Below are 13,595 nucleotides of genomic sequence, written 5' to 3'. Positions count from 1 at the left end.
CTCTACAACTCCCTGAAAGGAGGTTGGAGCCAGGGGGGGGTTGGGCTGATATCCGTGGGACAAGAGGGCACGGACTAAAAAATTTTTTCCTAATATCCAACCTAAACCTCCCCTGGCAGAGCTGAGGCTCTGCCAGGGGAGGTTTAGGTTGGATATTAGGAAAGAATTCTTTGCAGAGAGGGTGCTCAGCCATTGGAATGGGCTGCCCAGGGAAGGGGTGGATTCTCCATCCCTGGAGATATTTCAAAAGAGCCTGGATGTGGCACTCAGTGCCATGGGCTGGGAACCACGGGGGGAGTGGAGCAAGGGTTGGACTTGATGAGCTCTGAGGTCCCTTCCAACCCAGCCCATTCTATGATTCTATGATTCTATGAAATATTAGTTTTGATTCCAGCCTTTAAGCCACTCTGATGTTCCACTATTAAGGTCCAAAGCCTAGGACTGATCAGTACATGGCCCCACAAAGTCAGAGCTCTACGTTTGGTCTCAGCACTACAAGATCCTGCACATCCAAAGAACCTTTCTTATTTTTTCATAAGTTTCAAATATTTGGTAGCCACTTCAGACAGAAAATAAACACCACCTCTAACAGGAATGTTGGGAATTCCTCTCTTAACACTATCCAAAAGTATTTTAGTTACCAGCCAAATCACAAATAAGTTATTTAAATTATTTTATTAATAATCTAAAATATGTCTGTATGCAGATATACACATATATACATGCACAAGTTTATGCCCCAAAATCACAACATTCAATTATTATCCAAAAGACAGACTGGACTAATCCACACTGCAAAAACACATAGCTGTATCTACAGCAACTGGTAAAACAACACATGAACAAGCATGAATCTTTTTCTTTATAAAAGCAACAAGGATTCATTGACAATACTTTTGAAATACAGAATTTCAGGATACAGATAAATAATTGTATATTTGAAAAACAAACTCTGTGCTTTTCATCCAGCTACTTGCTTAGATTTATGCCAGCTATTCTAACAAAGGCAGCTGTAGTTTCTTTGGATACTGGCCAGAACTTCAAAATTCTCCCAAGAGCAAGAGGCAAGTGATGCTCAAATAAGAAATAGCTGTTTCAGTCAAAAGAAATATAGGAGGGCTAGAGAACACAGAGGATTGCAGTGAGGTAGAAAAGCTTCTGAGTGAGGAAAAACTAAAGCATTAAGGTTAGCCTGCCTAGAAACAGAAACAACTGATGGTGAAGATAAAGGTTTACTGGAAACCATATTATACAAGAGCTCCAGTTCTTCATGTAGAGGAATGCCTTGATAGACTGTTTACAGGCCATCTGATTCAAAATGTGGCTAGAGAAATAAATGAGGGGGAAAAAATATTAGGGTCATAAACTTGGGGTAAAAAAACAACTAAAGCCTTTGGCCTAAAATGGCCCTGTGCCCAAAAGGCTGAAAAAGTATGGCTTGTTCTTCCATTCTTCCTTTGGCATTTGGTGCCACTGTAATACAGGGACACAGCTCAGAAAGCACCCAGGCCCTCAGCTCCAGAAAGCCAGAGAAGAGAATGATCACTTCACAGACACAGCAGACTGACAGTCAATACAAACTGCTGGGCTAAGTGTACTTTATTCTGGCCACATTGCTAAGGACAAAAAAAAGAAGCATCAGGTTCTAGTCACAGGACAAATATTATTAAGAGTTAGGAAAAACACTGTGCATCTTCAGAAAACATCTAACCCATCCACTTGGAACAGCTCTCCAACCTCACACTGGACTGCACAGATGAATACATTCACTGGATGCATGGAATACAAAGTTTAGACCAATATTCTCTTGGAAGAGAGTTTGAGGGTTTGAGGGTTATTGAGGGCTTACCCACACCTATTCTGACAAAAAAAAAAAAACCAAAAAACCAGGTGCTAGAACTTCTGCTGTTCTAGGAATACAAGCCACAGTTCTGCACACTGGCAATTAAAAAAATCAGAAAGGGCAGGGTGGGCAGAAAAGCAGGGAGGTTAAAATTCATGTCCTTTATTGGTTCCATTTGAAAACTGAAGTCAGATCTCACTTTCAGTTTTCTCTACAAGATGAGACACAAAGAAAGAGATGATTTGTTCAATGTATCTATCACTGTTCCATGTGTTTAGTTAAGAGACTCTGAGCTCCAGATCACCATAAAGTAACCTTCTTGACATCACAGCAGTCTCCCTGGGCTGAGCCACAGCATTGTTATTTTTACTCCTCCTTCAGGATCAACAGTAAGAAACATGGTAGCTGAGGGCACCAGATTTATGTATTTAATAAAAGAGACAGAAGGATGAAGTTTGCCCCAGCTGAGAAACTTCTGCACACTTAAACTTCTGCACACTTAGAAACTTCTGCACACTTAGAAACTTCTGCACACTTAGAAACTTCTGCACACTTAGAAACTTCTGCACACTTAGAAACTTCTGCACACTTAGAAACACAGAGCAGAAGAGAGCAGAACATGCACTGAGCCTTCACTCACCTCCCATTCCTTGGCGTACCTCATCACTATTCCTCTGCACTGGTTGTTGTACTCTTCAATCCCCATCTTTGCCACATCCTCTGGCCCTTTAATGCCCAAGGTCTTGTCAATCTCATATTCCTGGAAGCAATGGAAACAACCAGATAAAAATCCCACACTGTCATAAAAGATTTCAGGTTTTCTTTGGAGAGTTGAATTATGTTCTATGCATTCTAACTAAACTAAAGGGCCTCCTTTATCCTTTCAAGACTTCCTGAACACTGCAACAGAACTAAGCAGATATTTCAAGGGATAACCTGATGTCATTGTTTCTTTTCTAGCTTTAGAAGAAGAAAAAAAATACTTTCCAAAATACATACCAAATAAATACATGTTTCTAATAATGAACAGAGTGCTTGGAGAAGAGCAGGTGACCAGTAGGAAGCACCTCAAATCACCACACATGCAAAACCAGAGCAACATACTGGAAATATAAACTCCTTTGCTTTTTTAGCAACAAAGAGCATAAGAGCACTAATAAGAGCAACATATGAGCAACAAAACCATGATGGATAAGCAGGCAATGGCATGGAAAGAGGAACCAGGAGAGAGATGTGCAGGCAGATTTATTACACGTACCACAGGCAGGCCATGACAATCCCAGCCAAATCTTCTGTCAACATGAAACCCACTCTGATGAGCAAACCTGGTCACTATGTCTTTAATGGTTCCTGCCAGGATATGGCCATAGTGTGGAAGCCCAGTAGCAAATGGAGGGCCATCATAGAAGTTAAACCTACAACACAAAGCAACATTCTTAATTCAAAACTGAGCACCAAATCTTGAAAAGGACAATGCTAATTTCTCCCTCTTCCAGTATCAGTCAGCACAGGTATCATGCTGGCAGTGGGACTAAAGGGAACATCTGAACTCCCTCAGTTCCTACTGACTGCTGGTTCTACCAACATTACCATGGAAAGCAGTTCTGCTACTGCTGAACAGCATTCTGCTGCACAGCTGGCAGACATCAGAAAGACTTTTCCATCCTTTCCTGCATTTTTTTAAAAGCCCACTGAGCAAGACATTACAGGTTTATTACTACTGTTTGTACACTGTTGGTTCTTCACTGAGTGAAATAAAAATGGCAACTGACATGGCAGCAACATTAGCCAAGACTCCTATTGCAAAGGGAGCAGCTGCTGCTAACAGAACCCAACTTAAAAAAAAAAAAACAGTAATTACAGCTGAGCCAACCTTGCATTGTCACACACAGTTGCTACAGCTTTTGGCAAATTCTTACCTTGGTCTATTCTTTGATTGCTTTAGGCATTCCTGGAAACAATTAAGTTTTTTCCAGAGCTCCAATATCTTCTCTTCCTCATTTGGAAAATTTATGTTTTCTGGAACTTGTTGAACCATTCTTTCCCAATAACAATCACGCAGAGAAAAGAAAATGCATATTGAACAGAAGTGAGAAAAAAATGACTTCACAAATACAATTTGTCTTGCAAATCCATATGACCAAACTACATGCCAGTTTTCCAAAGTGTAGACATGGAAACAAGCACTATATTCCACAAAAACATAATAATTTTCACAGACTAGCACCAGTTTTCTATGAGGAAAAGGATTCTCTATTCACTCAACCACAATAATTTTTCTTTATGCTTTTATTTTTGTTTCCTACAGATAACAGTGAAAGGGTAAATTATTTTTTGGTTGCAAGTTTGTTGTCGTTGGTTTTTTTTTTAGGAAAAGTTCCCATGTCCAAACTGACTTTTCAGAAACAATCTGTGAACAAGCAAGACTGACTTTATGTGCAGGAACTAAGCAAATAAGTGGAAAAGAGGCACCTTTTTACTGTGCATATATTCCTGCCCTTTAAAAGCTTAAACCAGCACTTTTCCACCTAGCTAGGCCCCCAATCCCAGATACACCCAACACCACCCAGGCTGCAGATCACACAGCTGAAGCACATTGCAATGAAAGCTAAATGTGAAAAAAAAATTCAAACAAGCAGGCAAGAAAAAAGCTCAAAACCTCAGCCATGCATCTTGTAAAAGATCTAACTTCCTGAATTCTGGCAAAACTACTAAATGTTAATTTTTTTTCCATCATAAAAGTATGACAGCACAATGCCACGAGGGGCTATTTATTGTCAGCCATTTGCTGAAGGTCTTTTGTATTTGGTGGGTTCAAACCCATTCTGTAGTTCTGGATAACTCAATGAAAATCACTGCAGCCTTCTTCACAACATAGAGAAGAGAATTCTCAGCATCATTAGAAACAGACAACAGGGCTGCCTGGTGTTCCAGACCAGCTACCAAAATGCAAATTTCAATAAAATGCTACAGGCAAACCATAAACAAAGGCTCTGAATACTTAAGAAAGAATTTCCATAACAAAAGAAAACTAGTTATGGAAGTTATAACAGATGACTGCAGAGATGAACGGGTTCTTCCACCTCTAACTTTAGTGCTGCTGCTCCTTAGCACCAGAACAAGGTGAACACTCTGTTAGCCTCACGTTTTGCTAAGTGTTGTAGAAAAAAAAAAAGGAATGGCACTAGGAGAAAGTCTCTTGACTGAAGCTTAATTAAATACCTATCATAAACAAAAGCAACACTTCAAAGTTACAGCTGACACTGCTTGGTAGCCCTGAAATTCCAAACCATTTACCCAAATGAAACCCAGAACACCACAGATATTTCTAGTTGAATGCTTGAACACACACCCAAAAAAAGTGTCTCAGAATGAAACCTACAGAAAGCTTCCACCATTTGTACTTCTTTTTGTATAAATGACAACTCATTCTCTGCACTGATAAACCCAGATTATCAAATACCACAAGAAATTTGTTGAGAAACCCACAACCTGATCCACAGGTGACACAGTACCTGGAGGGGAAATCAGGAGCTGGTAAGGAACACACAGACACAGACTGGAGGTGTTCTTAAACAGGGAACAACCAGTCTTAGAACAGCAAGTTACAGCACATGCAACCTACACAAGACTTTTCATTATCCTATCCCAAAGCACCCAACAAAGCACTAATTAGGCCATGCCACTGCTCAGTACTTCAATCCCAGCCCCAAGACTACAGCTGGAGAGACAATGGGGATGACACAACAATTCAAAGCTTATTTCCTGCAAGCCACTTGACTTGATCCAAGTCAAACGTGCAGATCCTGAGGCCTCAAGCTCAGTCTTCACAATTTAGGGATAACCTCAAAGATTTCTGGCCCAGCTGTCAGGTCCCTACCATCTAATAAATGAAACAGGGGTTGAAGGCTTGGCCTGTACCTGTGACCGGGCTATGGAAGCTGCTCACACATCACAGACTCCATGCGTAAATCACAGCTTCACTTTTGGCCCTTTTCTATCAACTGAAGCACTGCATGCACAGAGCAGTGTCCAGTAACCACAGGGCACAAATTCATACACTCTGAGCAGAGGTTAGCATGTCAGAATTAGGAGGAGGAACAAAAAAAATAATCACTGATGAGAATCAGTATGTAACAGTCAATATAGGTGAGTTTTTTCAAGTTACAGAACAGGATTTTAAACAGATTGACTTCCAAGACAAACCACGTTTAAAATCTAGCTATGGCTCAACCTCAGCTGAGCAAAAAGCAAAAAAAAACAAGTATTGGAAATGCTTAATCAGTTCATAGACAGATAGGAATAACTCCACACACTTAAAACAACAAAAAAAAGTTCATTATTATCATTATTATAAGCAATCTAGGTATCTTAAATGAGAAAAGAAATTTCAGAGACATGTTATAAATTTGAAGACAGACCGAGTGAAAACACCACCAATGATGTTACAGAAATTATTACACAAAGACATCTGATAAAACAAAACTTTTGGACAAGACTCCAAATTTACATGCAGATTAACAGACAAAGGGGTTTCTTTTTTTCTTGTTTCTCATTCATTCTGTGCTGACAAAGAGTGTTAAGACAATGCACCAGTAGTGAACATTTCTTTTTTTAAGTACACTCACTTTTTCTAAAAGATAACATTCAACAGGAAAAGTGTCAAAGTTTGTAGATTTTATTACAGCAGTCCCAAACTTATGCTGAGGTTATCTAGAAGAAAAAATAAACAACCATTAAAACCATAAAAGCAAGTTAAAATGTGGATTTCTGCATATTAAGGTTTTTAAGAAGCCTCCTTTCTCCATCTGAAGATGCAGAAAGTTAAACCATGCAGTGTTTTAAATACACACAGAACTAGGTTCCCCTTGGCTGCCTTTCTAGGGTCTGAGCTGTGAGATAGAAGGATTTCTGGGGTAATGATATCCTCAGCTATTTGACAATCAAATCATTTGGTTCCAGAACAGGTGGAAACAACTAATTGCAATATAAAAGGATGGATGGAAAGAATATGCTAAGCTACACAGCATTGCTTCTGAATAACCTTGTGCTAGTGCCTTATATAGGGAATGAAACTGCAGCACTAATCTAACCTGAGAATGGACAAGCAAAAGCAAACCAATCATGCACAAATATCTTTAAAATCTTTCTGAAGGAAATAATCACACCCTACTCTAACTAGCACTTTATATGAACTCCCAAATAGTTAGAGCCCCAAAGAGAAAAAAAGAGAGACCAGAAAACTAAACTGAGAAACAAGGAAATGATGGTTTCTAATTTCTAAACAGATAAATGATATCTACTCAAGCAGAGCCTGAGGATGGGCTAGGAAAAGCTTGTCAAGTTTATCCCAAGATGAAACACTACCCTATACAGACAGTAGCCCATTCATCCCCCCCAAAAGAAATGTTTCTTTATGCTGAAAAGTCAATTAAAAGATGGCTAAAACAGTGAACAGAATGATAAACTAACACTATGCTTAGACACAAATATATTTCATACTAGGCAATAATTCAGATTTAATACCTTATTATGTCTTGAGCCAATTTTCTTTTGCCTTCATGCTGCCCTGAATAAATGTGCAAAATTTGCCAGTGTGCAAAAAAATATCTAGGTTATTTTGAAACACTTTTCAACCACATATTTTAAAAAGATGAACAAACAAGAACCTACTGCCCACTGAGATAGCAAAATGCTGCTGTTACAGGCCAACCAAATTCTGCTGACACCTGACAGTCCCTTCCCTAAGCCTGCGACCAACAAAACTGAAAAAATAGGATTTTATCCATTTCCAGAGGCTCCTAGGGAGCAGGGGAGCCATCATTTTTTGATGATTGGGATACAAAAGGCATCGCAGCTACCATAATCAAAAGTTTGCCTTCCTCAAAAATTTTTCCTCTATTAGGATGATGTGTAACGCTTAGGATATATCACACACTGCAAAGGTTACTCAACTAATCACTGAAATTAAGCCTCGATGGGTATTTTTAAAACTCCAATATGGAAATAACCTTTATTAACTATGTACTTGATTAAATCACTAAATTCTAGGAAAAGAAAATAATCTGTGCAACACCTAAAGAAGTCTACGAGTAAAATATCTTGTATATAAACACAGAGACACAGAATACAGTGGCTCTAGTGCCTGAATAGGCGCCAGGAACCTCACATCCCAGCCGTGGAGCAGCCAGCCCGATTCCTTCCCCGTGAACTTGCCGCAAAGCTGCGGGCAGTGACAGAGGAGGCACCACCCGGGCCAGAAGCCACTCAGAGCGGCGCGGGGCAGGCAGGCAGCAGCACCGGTACCACTCTACGAGTCGCCGGTTTTCTGTGACACGTTCTAGGCTGTCACATTCTCATGCCAAGACTCAGCTCCGGCCCGAAATCCCCGCAAGGCCTCAGGGGGCTCCGGCACCGCCCCTCCCTCACGCCCCTGAGCCGCCCCCGCCTCACTGACATTGCCCCTCAGCTGGCGGGGGATGGGGATGCGCAGGCCTCGGGAGGGCCGGGCAGAACCGGACCGGGCCGCCGCTCACCTCAGTACCACTCGTCCCGCAATGATGCAACCGCGCCCGGGAAAGCATGACAGGAAACGCCGGCAGACACACCCGGCGGCAGCCAGTCAGCGTGCGGCACACTCAGGCTGCAATAAGGCGGCTTCTTATTGGCCACACCGCTCCTCGGAGGACGCCAGGGCACGGCGGCGCGGGGCAGCCCGGGAAAGCCCTCCCGCCGCCACAACTGATTGGCCGGGACCGGGACCGAGACCGGCACCGGAACCGGGACTCAGCTGGGTAGGAGGCGTCCTGCTGGGCCTAAAGGGCTCCCGTGTCCTTCACAAACCAAAACGGCTTTTTGGGAGGCTCCGTGGCTGCCGCCGCTGCGGCACAGAGCGCGGTGCTGCGGGGGGAGGCACCCGCTGAGGGACTCCTTGCATTGGGTTCCCTCTCCGTGGTATTCTGGATTTGGAACACCAGTGGAAACGTCTTGCCTAGGCCACGGGGATTCCCCTCACAAACACAGAACAACTTAAAAAGTCTTACTGAGTGAACTTGAACTTGGGGTTCGGGAGGGAGCGAAATCCTGAGTGGGAGCTCTGTGCTTCCTGCAGGAAGGGGATGGATGCCACAGGTGGTCACCTCACACACACCCTGGAAACTTGAACTTACCTCCGTTAAAGAAATACTCATAAATGAGTTATCAGTTCTTCAGACTGTAAACACAAGTTCCCCTTCTCTAGCACTGCACTCCAACTAGAATAAACCTGTGGGTGGGTTCCCATAGGCTAAAGAAAACTTGAGAATGTGGAAAAGTAGTGGCTGGCAACCATAGCATGGGGGAAATACAAAACATCTTCCACCTACAGGAAGTGCTGAAAACAGCTGTGGAAAGGCTCTTGACAGTGAAAAAATTAATCACCAGGGAGGTGATTGCACAACTGCACACCTGAGCCCCTTGGCAACACAGCTGGTGGGGAATGAAGTTCATATCAGTGATGACCTGAATAGTTCAGCTGCCACCATGTATCCATTTACAATTGGTCTTAAAACTTGCAAAATAATACAACTGTGGGTAATGAATAAAAGCTAGAGTTTAACTTGGATTTTCAGGGCTAGGTACAAGAGCAACTCACTGTTTGAGGGCAGTGTGGCAGCCTGTGGTGAGGGACAGATCCAGCAGTGACGAGTGCCACGTCAGATGGAATCCTCACCTGCACAAAGAAGCACAAGACCATTTTCTACACAGAATTTCATGCGTCAGTCTAGAATAGCTAAAAGGGGAACTCCATTTGCACCAAACTCAGAAAGAATGACACAGAAAACATGAACTGAGGCCAGACTAAGCAGACTGACCCACAGGAAGAGACTGAGCACAGGTTCTTGGCAGGAATTGGATACAAACACCAGGTAGGGATTCGTGCCTGTGTGGATTTGGGTTGCTCTGTGTCCAGGAGGGAAGCTGGAAGTGGCAGAAATCTGTCTAATCCATACTGCTGTCTGATGCAGCTCAGAGCCTGTGTCAACTCAGAACTGAAAGGACATGAATTCTACCACCTGATGCAGCATTCCTGCAACAGAGCGTTTTATTTTGTCACGTTTTGGTGTTTCTGTTGCATTTTTTCATAAAGAAAATCTAATAAAAGTGATACAAGATTGAAGACAGTAGGTACAAGAGGAAGAAACTGCAGGAAAGAGCAGTTCAGAGATTTTACTCATCTTGACATTATGGACATTTTCCACACCCAGTTCTCTTCACTATGCAGGCAGATACTACTTTCAGGAAGCCTTTAATTTAACAGTGGCTTCTATTAATTTAGTTAGAACTTTTTTTTCCCCAAGCTTACTTGAAAAAAAAAAATCCCCAATGGGTTCAGGGGATTTTGAGCTATTTCTTTATAAATATACACTTCAGCAACTTTGAAAGTACTGCAGCCTCCCCCTGCTTTCACATTCCTTCAGATTAGAGAGACTGCATTTTTTAGACAACTGTAACTTGTGCTTGCTCCAGCACCAACTCCTGCCATGTCAGACTTCAGTCTGTAAAACATATAGGTGATAAGGCCAGCTGACTTTAAAACAGAGTACTTTACTAGCTCTGAAAGGCATTTAAACCAAACACTGCTTAATATGCACTTTTAAGCAACGAAATACCAACAAGTGTTACAATTTGCAGATGGCAATGTTGACTTTTGTTACCACACATCCAGATTTCCACCTTCTCCCCTGGTATATTTTATACTTTGCTCTTCACTAGTAAATAATTGTGAACTGTTACCTACATGAAAGTCCTGCACCATCCTTCCTCATGCATGGCCTTCAATTGAACCATTTAGGTCAGAACAGTGAGCTTGTTTTTCACAAACTGACTGTAAGGAAGGAGTGAATAGGAATGTCATGCTTAGTAATGCAGTAGTTACACACAGAGCAACAACAAAAAAAAAGGATTTGAAAACTAGGAGAATTTTGTAGCAAAGGAATCAAAGCCCAGCATGAATAACTAGAATGGTCCCTAAACTGTACAAATTAACGTATCTGCTCTCATTTTCCACAAAAATAGTGCTTAAAAAGCATCTGTTCATCTGGAAAGGTTAAAGGGGAAAAAATTACCCCCTGAGAGACTGAAGACAGGACTCCCCTTCCCTCCAGCTAACCACCAGCCCAGCCCTCCTCACACCCGGCTCCTTTCACCGGTACAGCCGGCCCTGGGCCTCACTCAGCGCCTCCATGGCGGGGCGGGACCGGGCCTGGCCTCCCCGCCGTGGGGGCTGTGCTGCTTCTCACCGCCGCTCAGGGGATGCTCTTCCCGCCCGGACACCGGGTCGGAGCAGAAACCCCACCGCAGCGTTGTGTCCTTCCCCGACACCGAGGTGTGAGGCGGGCGGTTCTCGCCGTGGCGGCGGAGGACGCTTCCCCTCTCCGCGCCCTGAGGGGTGAAGGCGCGATCCCCCTCTGGCTCAGGCCCGGGCACCATTTTGTGGGCTACGGGCGGGAAGACCACAGTCAGCGGTGCCCTGGTCAGGAGTTAAGGGGAACAGAGGCGCTGGCACAAAACACAGCACTTGGTCACAGATCCCAGACTGATACCGGCCCGGGCCACCCCTTTCTTCCCCGCACCCTTGCTGCATACCGGCTCTACCCGGAGCCATTACACCCACCCAGCTCCAGCACCCCTCTCTACCTCACGGGCACCTTAAGCAGTTTACGTACTGCCACTGCAACAGAGACGAGAGCAACCGCGCTTGCGCAGGGAACTGCGCGCAAAAGATGTTCGTGAATAAGGGATGAACAACATCTTACTCCCGGAGCCCCGACCCAAACCAAAATGCCGGACGGGGGGAACGATCCCGGGATTTACCCGGGAGGCACAAGCGAGCGGCCCGGCGCAGCCCGGCACGGCCCAGATCGTCCTAGCGCCGAGCACTCGGGCTCATCGGGCACGGAGAGCGAGGTTTGGAGAGGAGAAGCTCGCTCTGGAGCCGCCGCGCTGCCTCCCCTCTGCTCCGTGGCAGTTGGGCTGCGCCGGATGAGATAAATAGGGGTTGTGTCGGTGCCTGCCGTTAGGCGGTGTGGGGCGGCGGGCGGTGTCGGTGCTGTGCAGGCTCCGTGGCTCAGTGCCTTCCCCGCACCCTCCCCTCGCTCCCTCCCATCCCGGGCCTTGTCCCGGCCCGCCGTCCCCTGGCGAAGCGCTGACAGCCCGGTAGCGGCCGGTCAGGGAGTAGGCGAGACCATCTCTCCGAGGCGGCAGCTTGGAGCCGGTCAAGCTGCTCCCCAGCCCGCAGCCCTTCAGCCAGGCTATGCGCTGTAAACGGGCTCCGCTCAAGAAAAAAACAGAGCGGATCGTGAAAAGGTAGAGGCGCCCGGGGAGGCCCCCGCGAGCGGGGACGCCGCAGGGCTCTTGGGAACCGTCCGGTCAGCCCGGGGGAAAGGGGAAGAAGAAGGCGCATCGGGGAGGCGACGGCGCTGGATTTGTTCGACGGGGGTGTCCCGGCAACTCTCCCGGCGTCGAGGAGCATGTGAGAGCGGGGAGCCGCGATGTTGCGACGCGCGGAGCTGATGCTGTGCGGCGGCGGATCCCGGCGCCCTCCCTGGGAGCCCGCTCGCGGCGAGGGGGTGCCGGGAGGAGCCTTCCCGCCGCCGCTAAAGGGCGGTGAGCCCCGGCGGGGCGGCAGCCGGTCGCGCTGGCCCCCCGAGCGCCGAGGAAGACACCCGGGCGTCTCACGGAAGCTGTTGGGCAGCCGCACGCACAGCCACTTCCAGCACTCCCAACAGCAGCAGCAGCAGCACTGCCGCGCCTTCCGCCGCTGCCACAGGCCCGCCCGGCCGCGGGTGCTGCTCTCCCTGCGGCCCGTCAATGTCCTGGGCCGGCGGGCGCCGGGCATGCGGGCGCCCCGCAACACCAACCAGTTCCTGATGCGGGAGAAGTACCAGCTCATGCACCTGCGCTCGGACTCGGTGGGCACCGAAAGCGGCGGGTCGGACTGCGAGATGGACCCGCTGGATATGGACTCCTACTTGGGGGTGCTGGAGAACGCACGCGGGGCGCTGATGGAGTGCGCAGGAGAGGCCGGACCCCCTCCCGCCCCGAGCAGTGCCGGGGGCGGTGCGGGCGCGGACCCCCCGCAGGAGGAGAGCCAGCAGTACTTCCCCTCCGAGAACGATGTGATGGAGAGCGAGCTCTTCATGGAGAGGGACTTCGATGAATTCTGCAGCAGGATCGCCTGAACGCCGCCGACGGGCGCTGTCAGGGACGCGCTGGTCCAGCTGACCCTGGCGGGGTTTCGGGGGAGGGGGGGTGTAAGAACTCAGCCGGCCGCGAAGCCTTTCCACCTCGGAGGGGGGGGGTTGGAGAGGTTTATTTATTTTTCAGCCACCCCTTTGCGTTTTTGTCATGGGGGCGGCTGGTTTTATAAACGCGTGTGTGTGAACTGAGGGGGGGGGGGGGGAAACCCCCAAACCTCCCTTGTCAATAAATCGAACTTTTCTGAAGGCCAGCTCGGCGTCCACTGCGCTTTGTTGGGAGGGGGGAAGGGGAAGGGTGCCGGGGCAACCACTGTCCTCACTGGGGGCGCTGGGGAGACTGGGAGGGAGGGGACAGCGAGGGACCGGGGCCGGGCCAAGAAGTCCATGGGGCGGGTTGGAGGGGGGTGGGCGCAGTGGCCGGGGCTTCGGTTCGGTTCGGTCCGGCCCTGCCTCCGCTATGGGATATTGGGGCTGGGAGGGGGGCGGGATGGCGGATCCGGGGCCTGTTTACG

At 46.9% G+C, this 13,595-nt stretch overlaps 1 protein-coding gene, 1 long non-coding RNA gene and 1 other non-coding gene across 3 annotated transcripts in view; all 3 read right to left on the bottom strand.

Moving 5' to 3' along the window:
• Positions 1–8,454, bottom strand: part of IARS1 (isoleucyl-tRNA synthetase 1) — a 97,625-nt gene extending 89,171 nt beyond the window's left edge. Inside the window, exons 1-5 of the mRNA XM_071755392.1 lie at positions 8,380–8,454; positions 6,472–6,556; positions 3,763–3,882; positions 3,102–3,258; positions 2,484–2,603 (exon numbers count right to left, since the gene is read on the bottom strand). Of these exons, the coding sequence (XP_071611493.1) occupies positions 2,484–2,603; positions 3,102–3,258; positions 3,763–3,881 (396 nt within the window). The 5' untranslated portion in view covers position 3,882; positions 6,472–6,556; positions 8,380–8,454. The remainder of the gene's footprint in view (positions 1–2,483; positions 2,604–3,101; positions 3,259–3,762; positions 3,883–6,471; positions 6,557–8,379) is intronic.
• Positions 5,757–5,891, bottom strand: LOC139801809 (small nucleolar RNA SNORA84). The gene has a single exon (XR_011728329.1). It is a non-coding gene; the product is annotated as a small nucleolar RNA SNORA84 (small nucleolar RNA).
• Positions 8,455–9,416: 962 nt separating the features above from the next.
• LOC139801350 (uncharacterized) lies at positions 9,417–11,566 on the bottom strand. The gene is made up of 3 exons (XR_011728168.1): positions 11,551–11,566; positions 10,623–10,709; positions 9,417–9,554 (listed from the first exon to the last, which is right to left on the bottom strand). It is a non-coding gene; the product is annotated as an uncharacterized lncRNA (long non-coding RNA).
• Positions 11,567–13,595: the final 2,029 nt, after the last annotated feature.

Source organism: Heliangelus exortis, chromosome 12 (assembly GCF_036169615.1).
Source record: "Heliangelus exortis chromosome 12, bHelExo1.hap1, whole genome shotgun sequence".
Lineage (NCBI taxonomy): Eukaryota > Metazoa > Chordata > Aves > Apodiformes > Trochilidae > Heliangelus > Heliangelus exortis.
The sequence above is the reverse complement of the archived record's forward strand: the minus strand, read 5'-3'. Positions and strand labels throughout refer to the sequence as shown.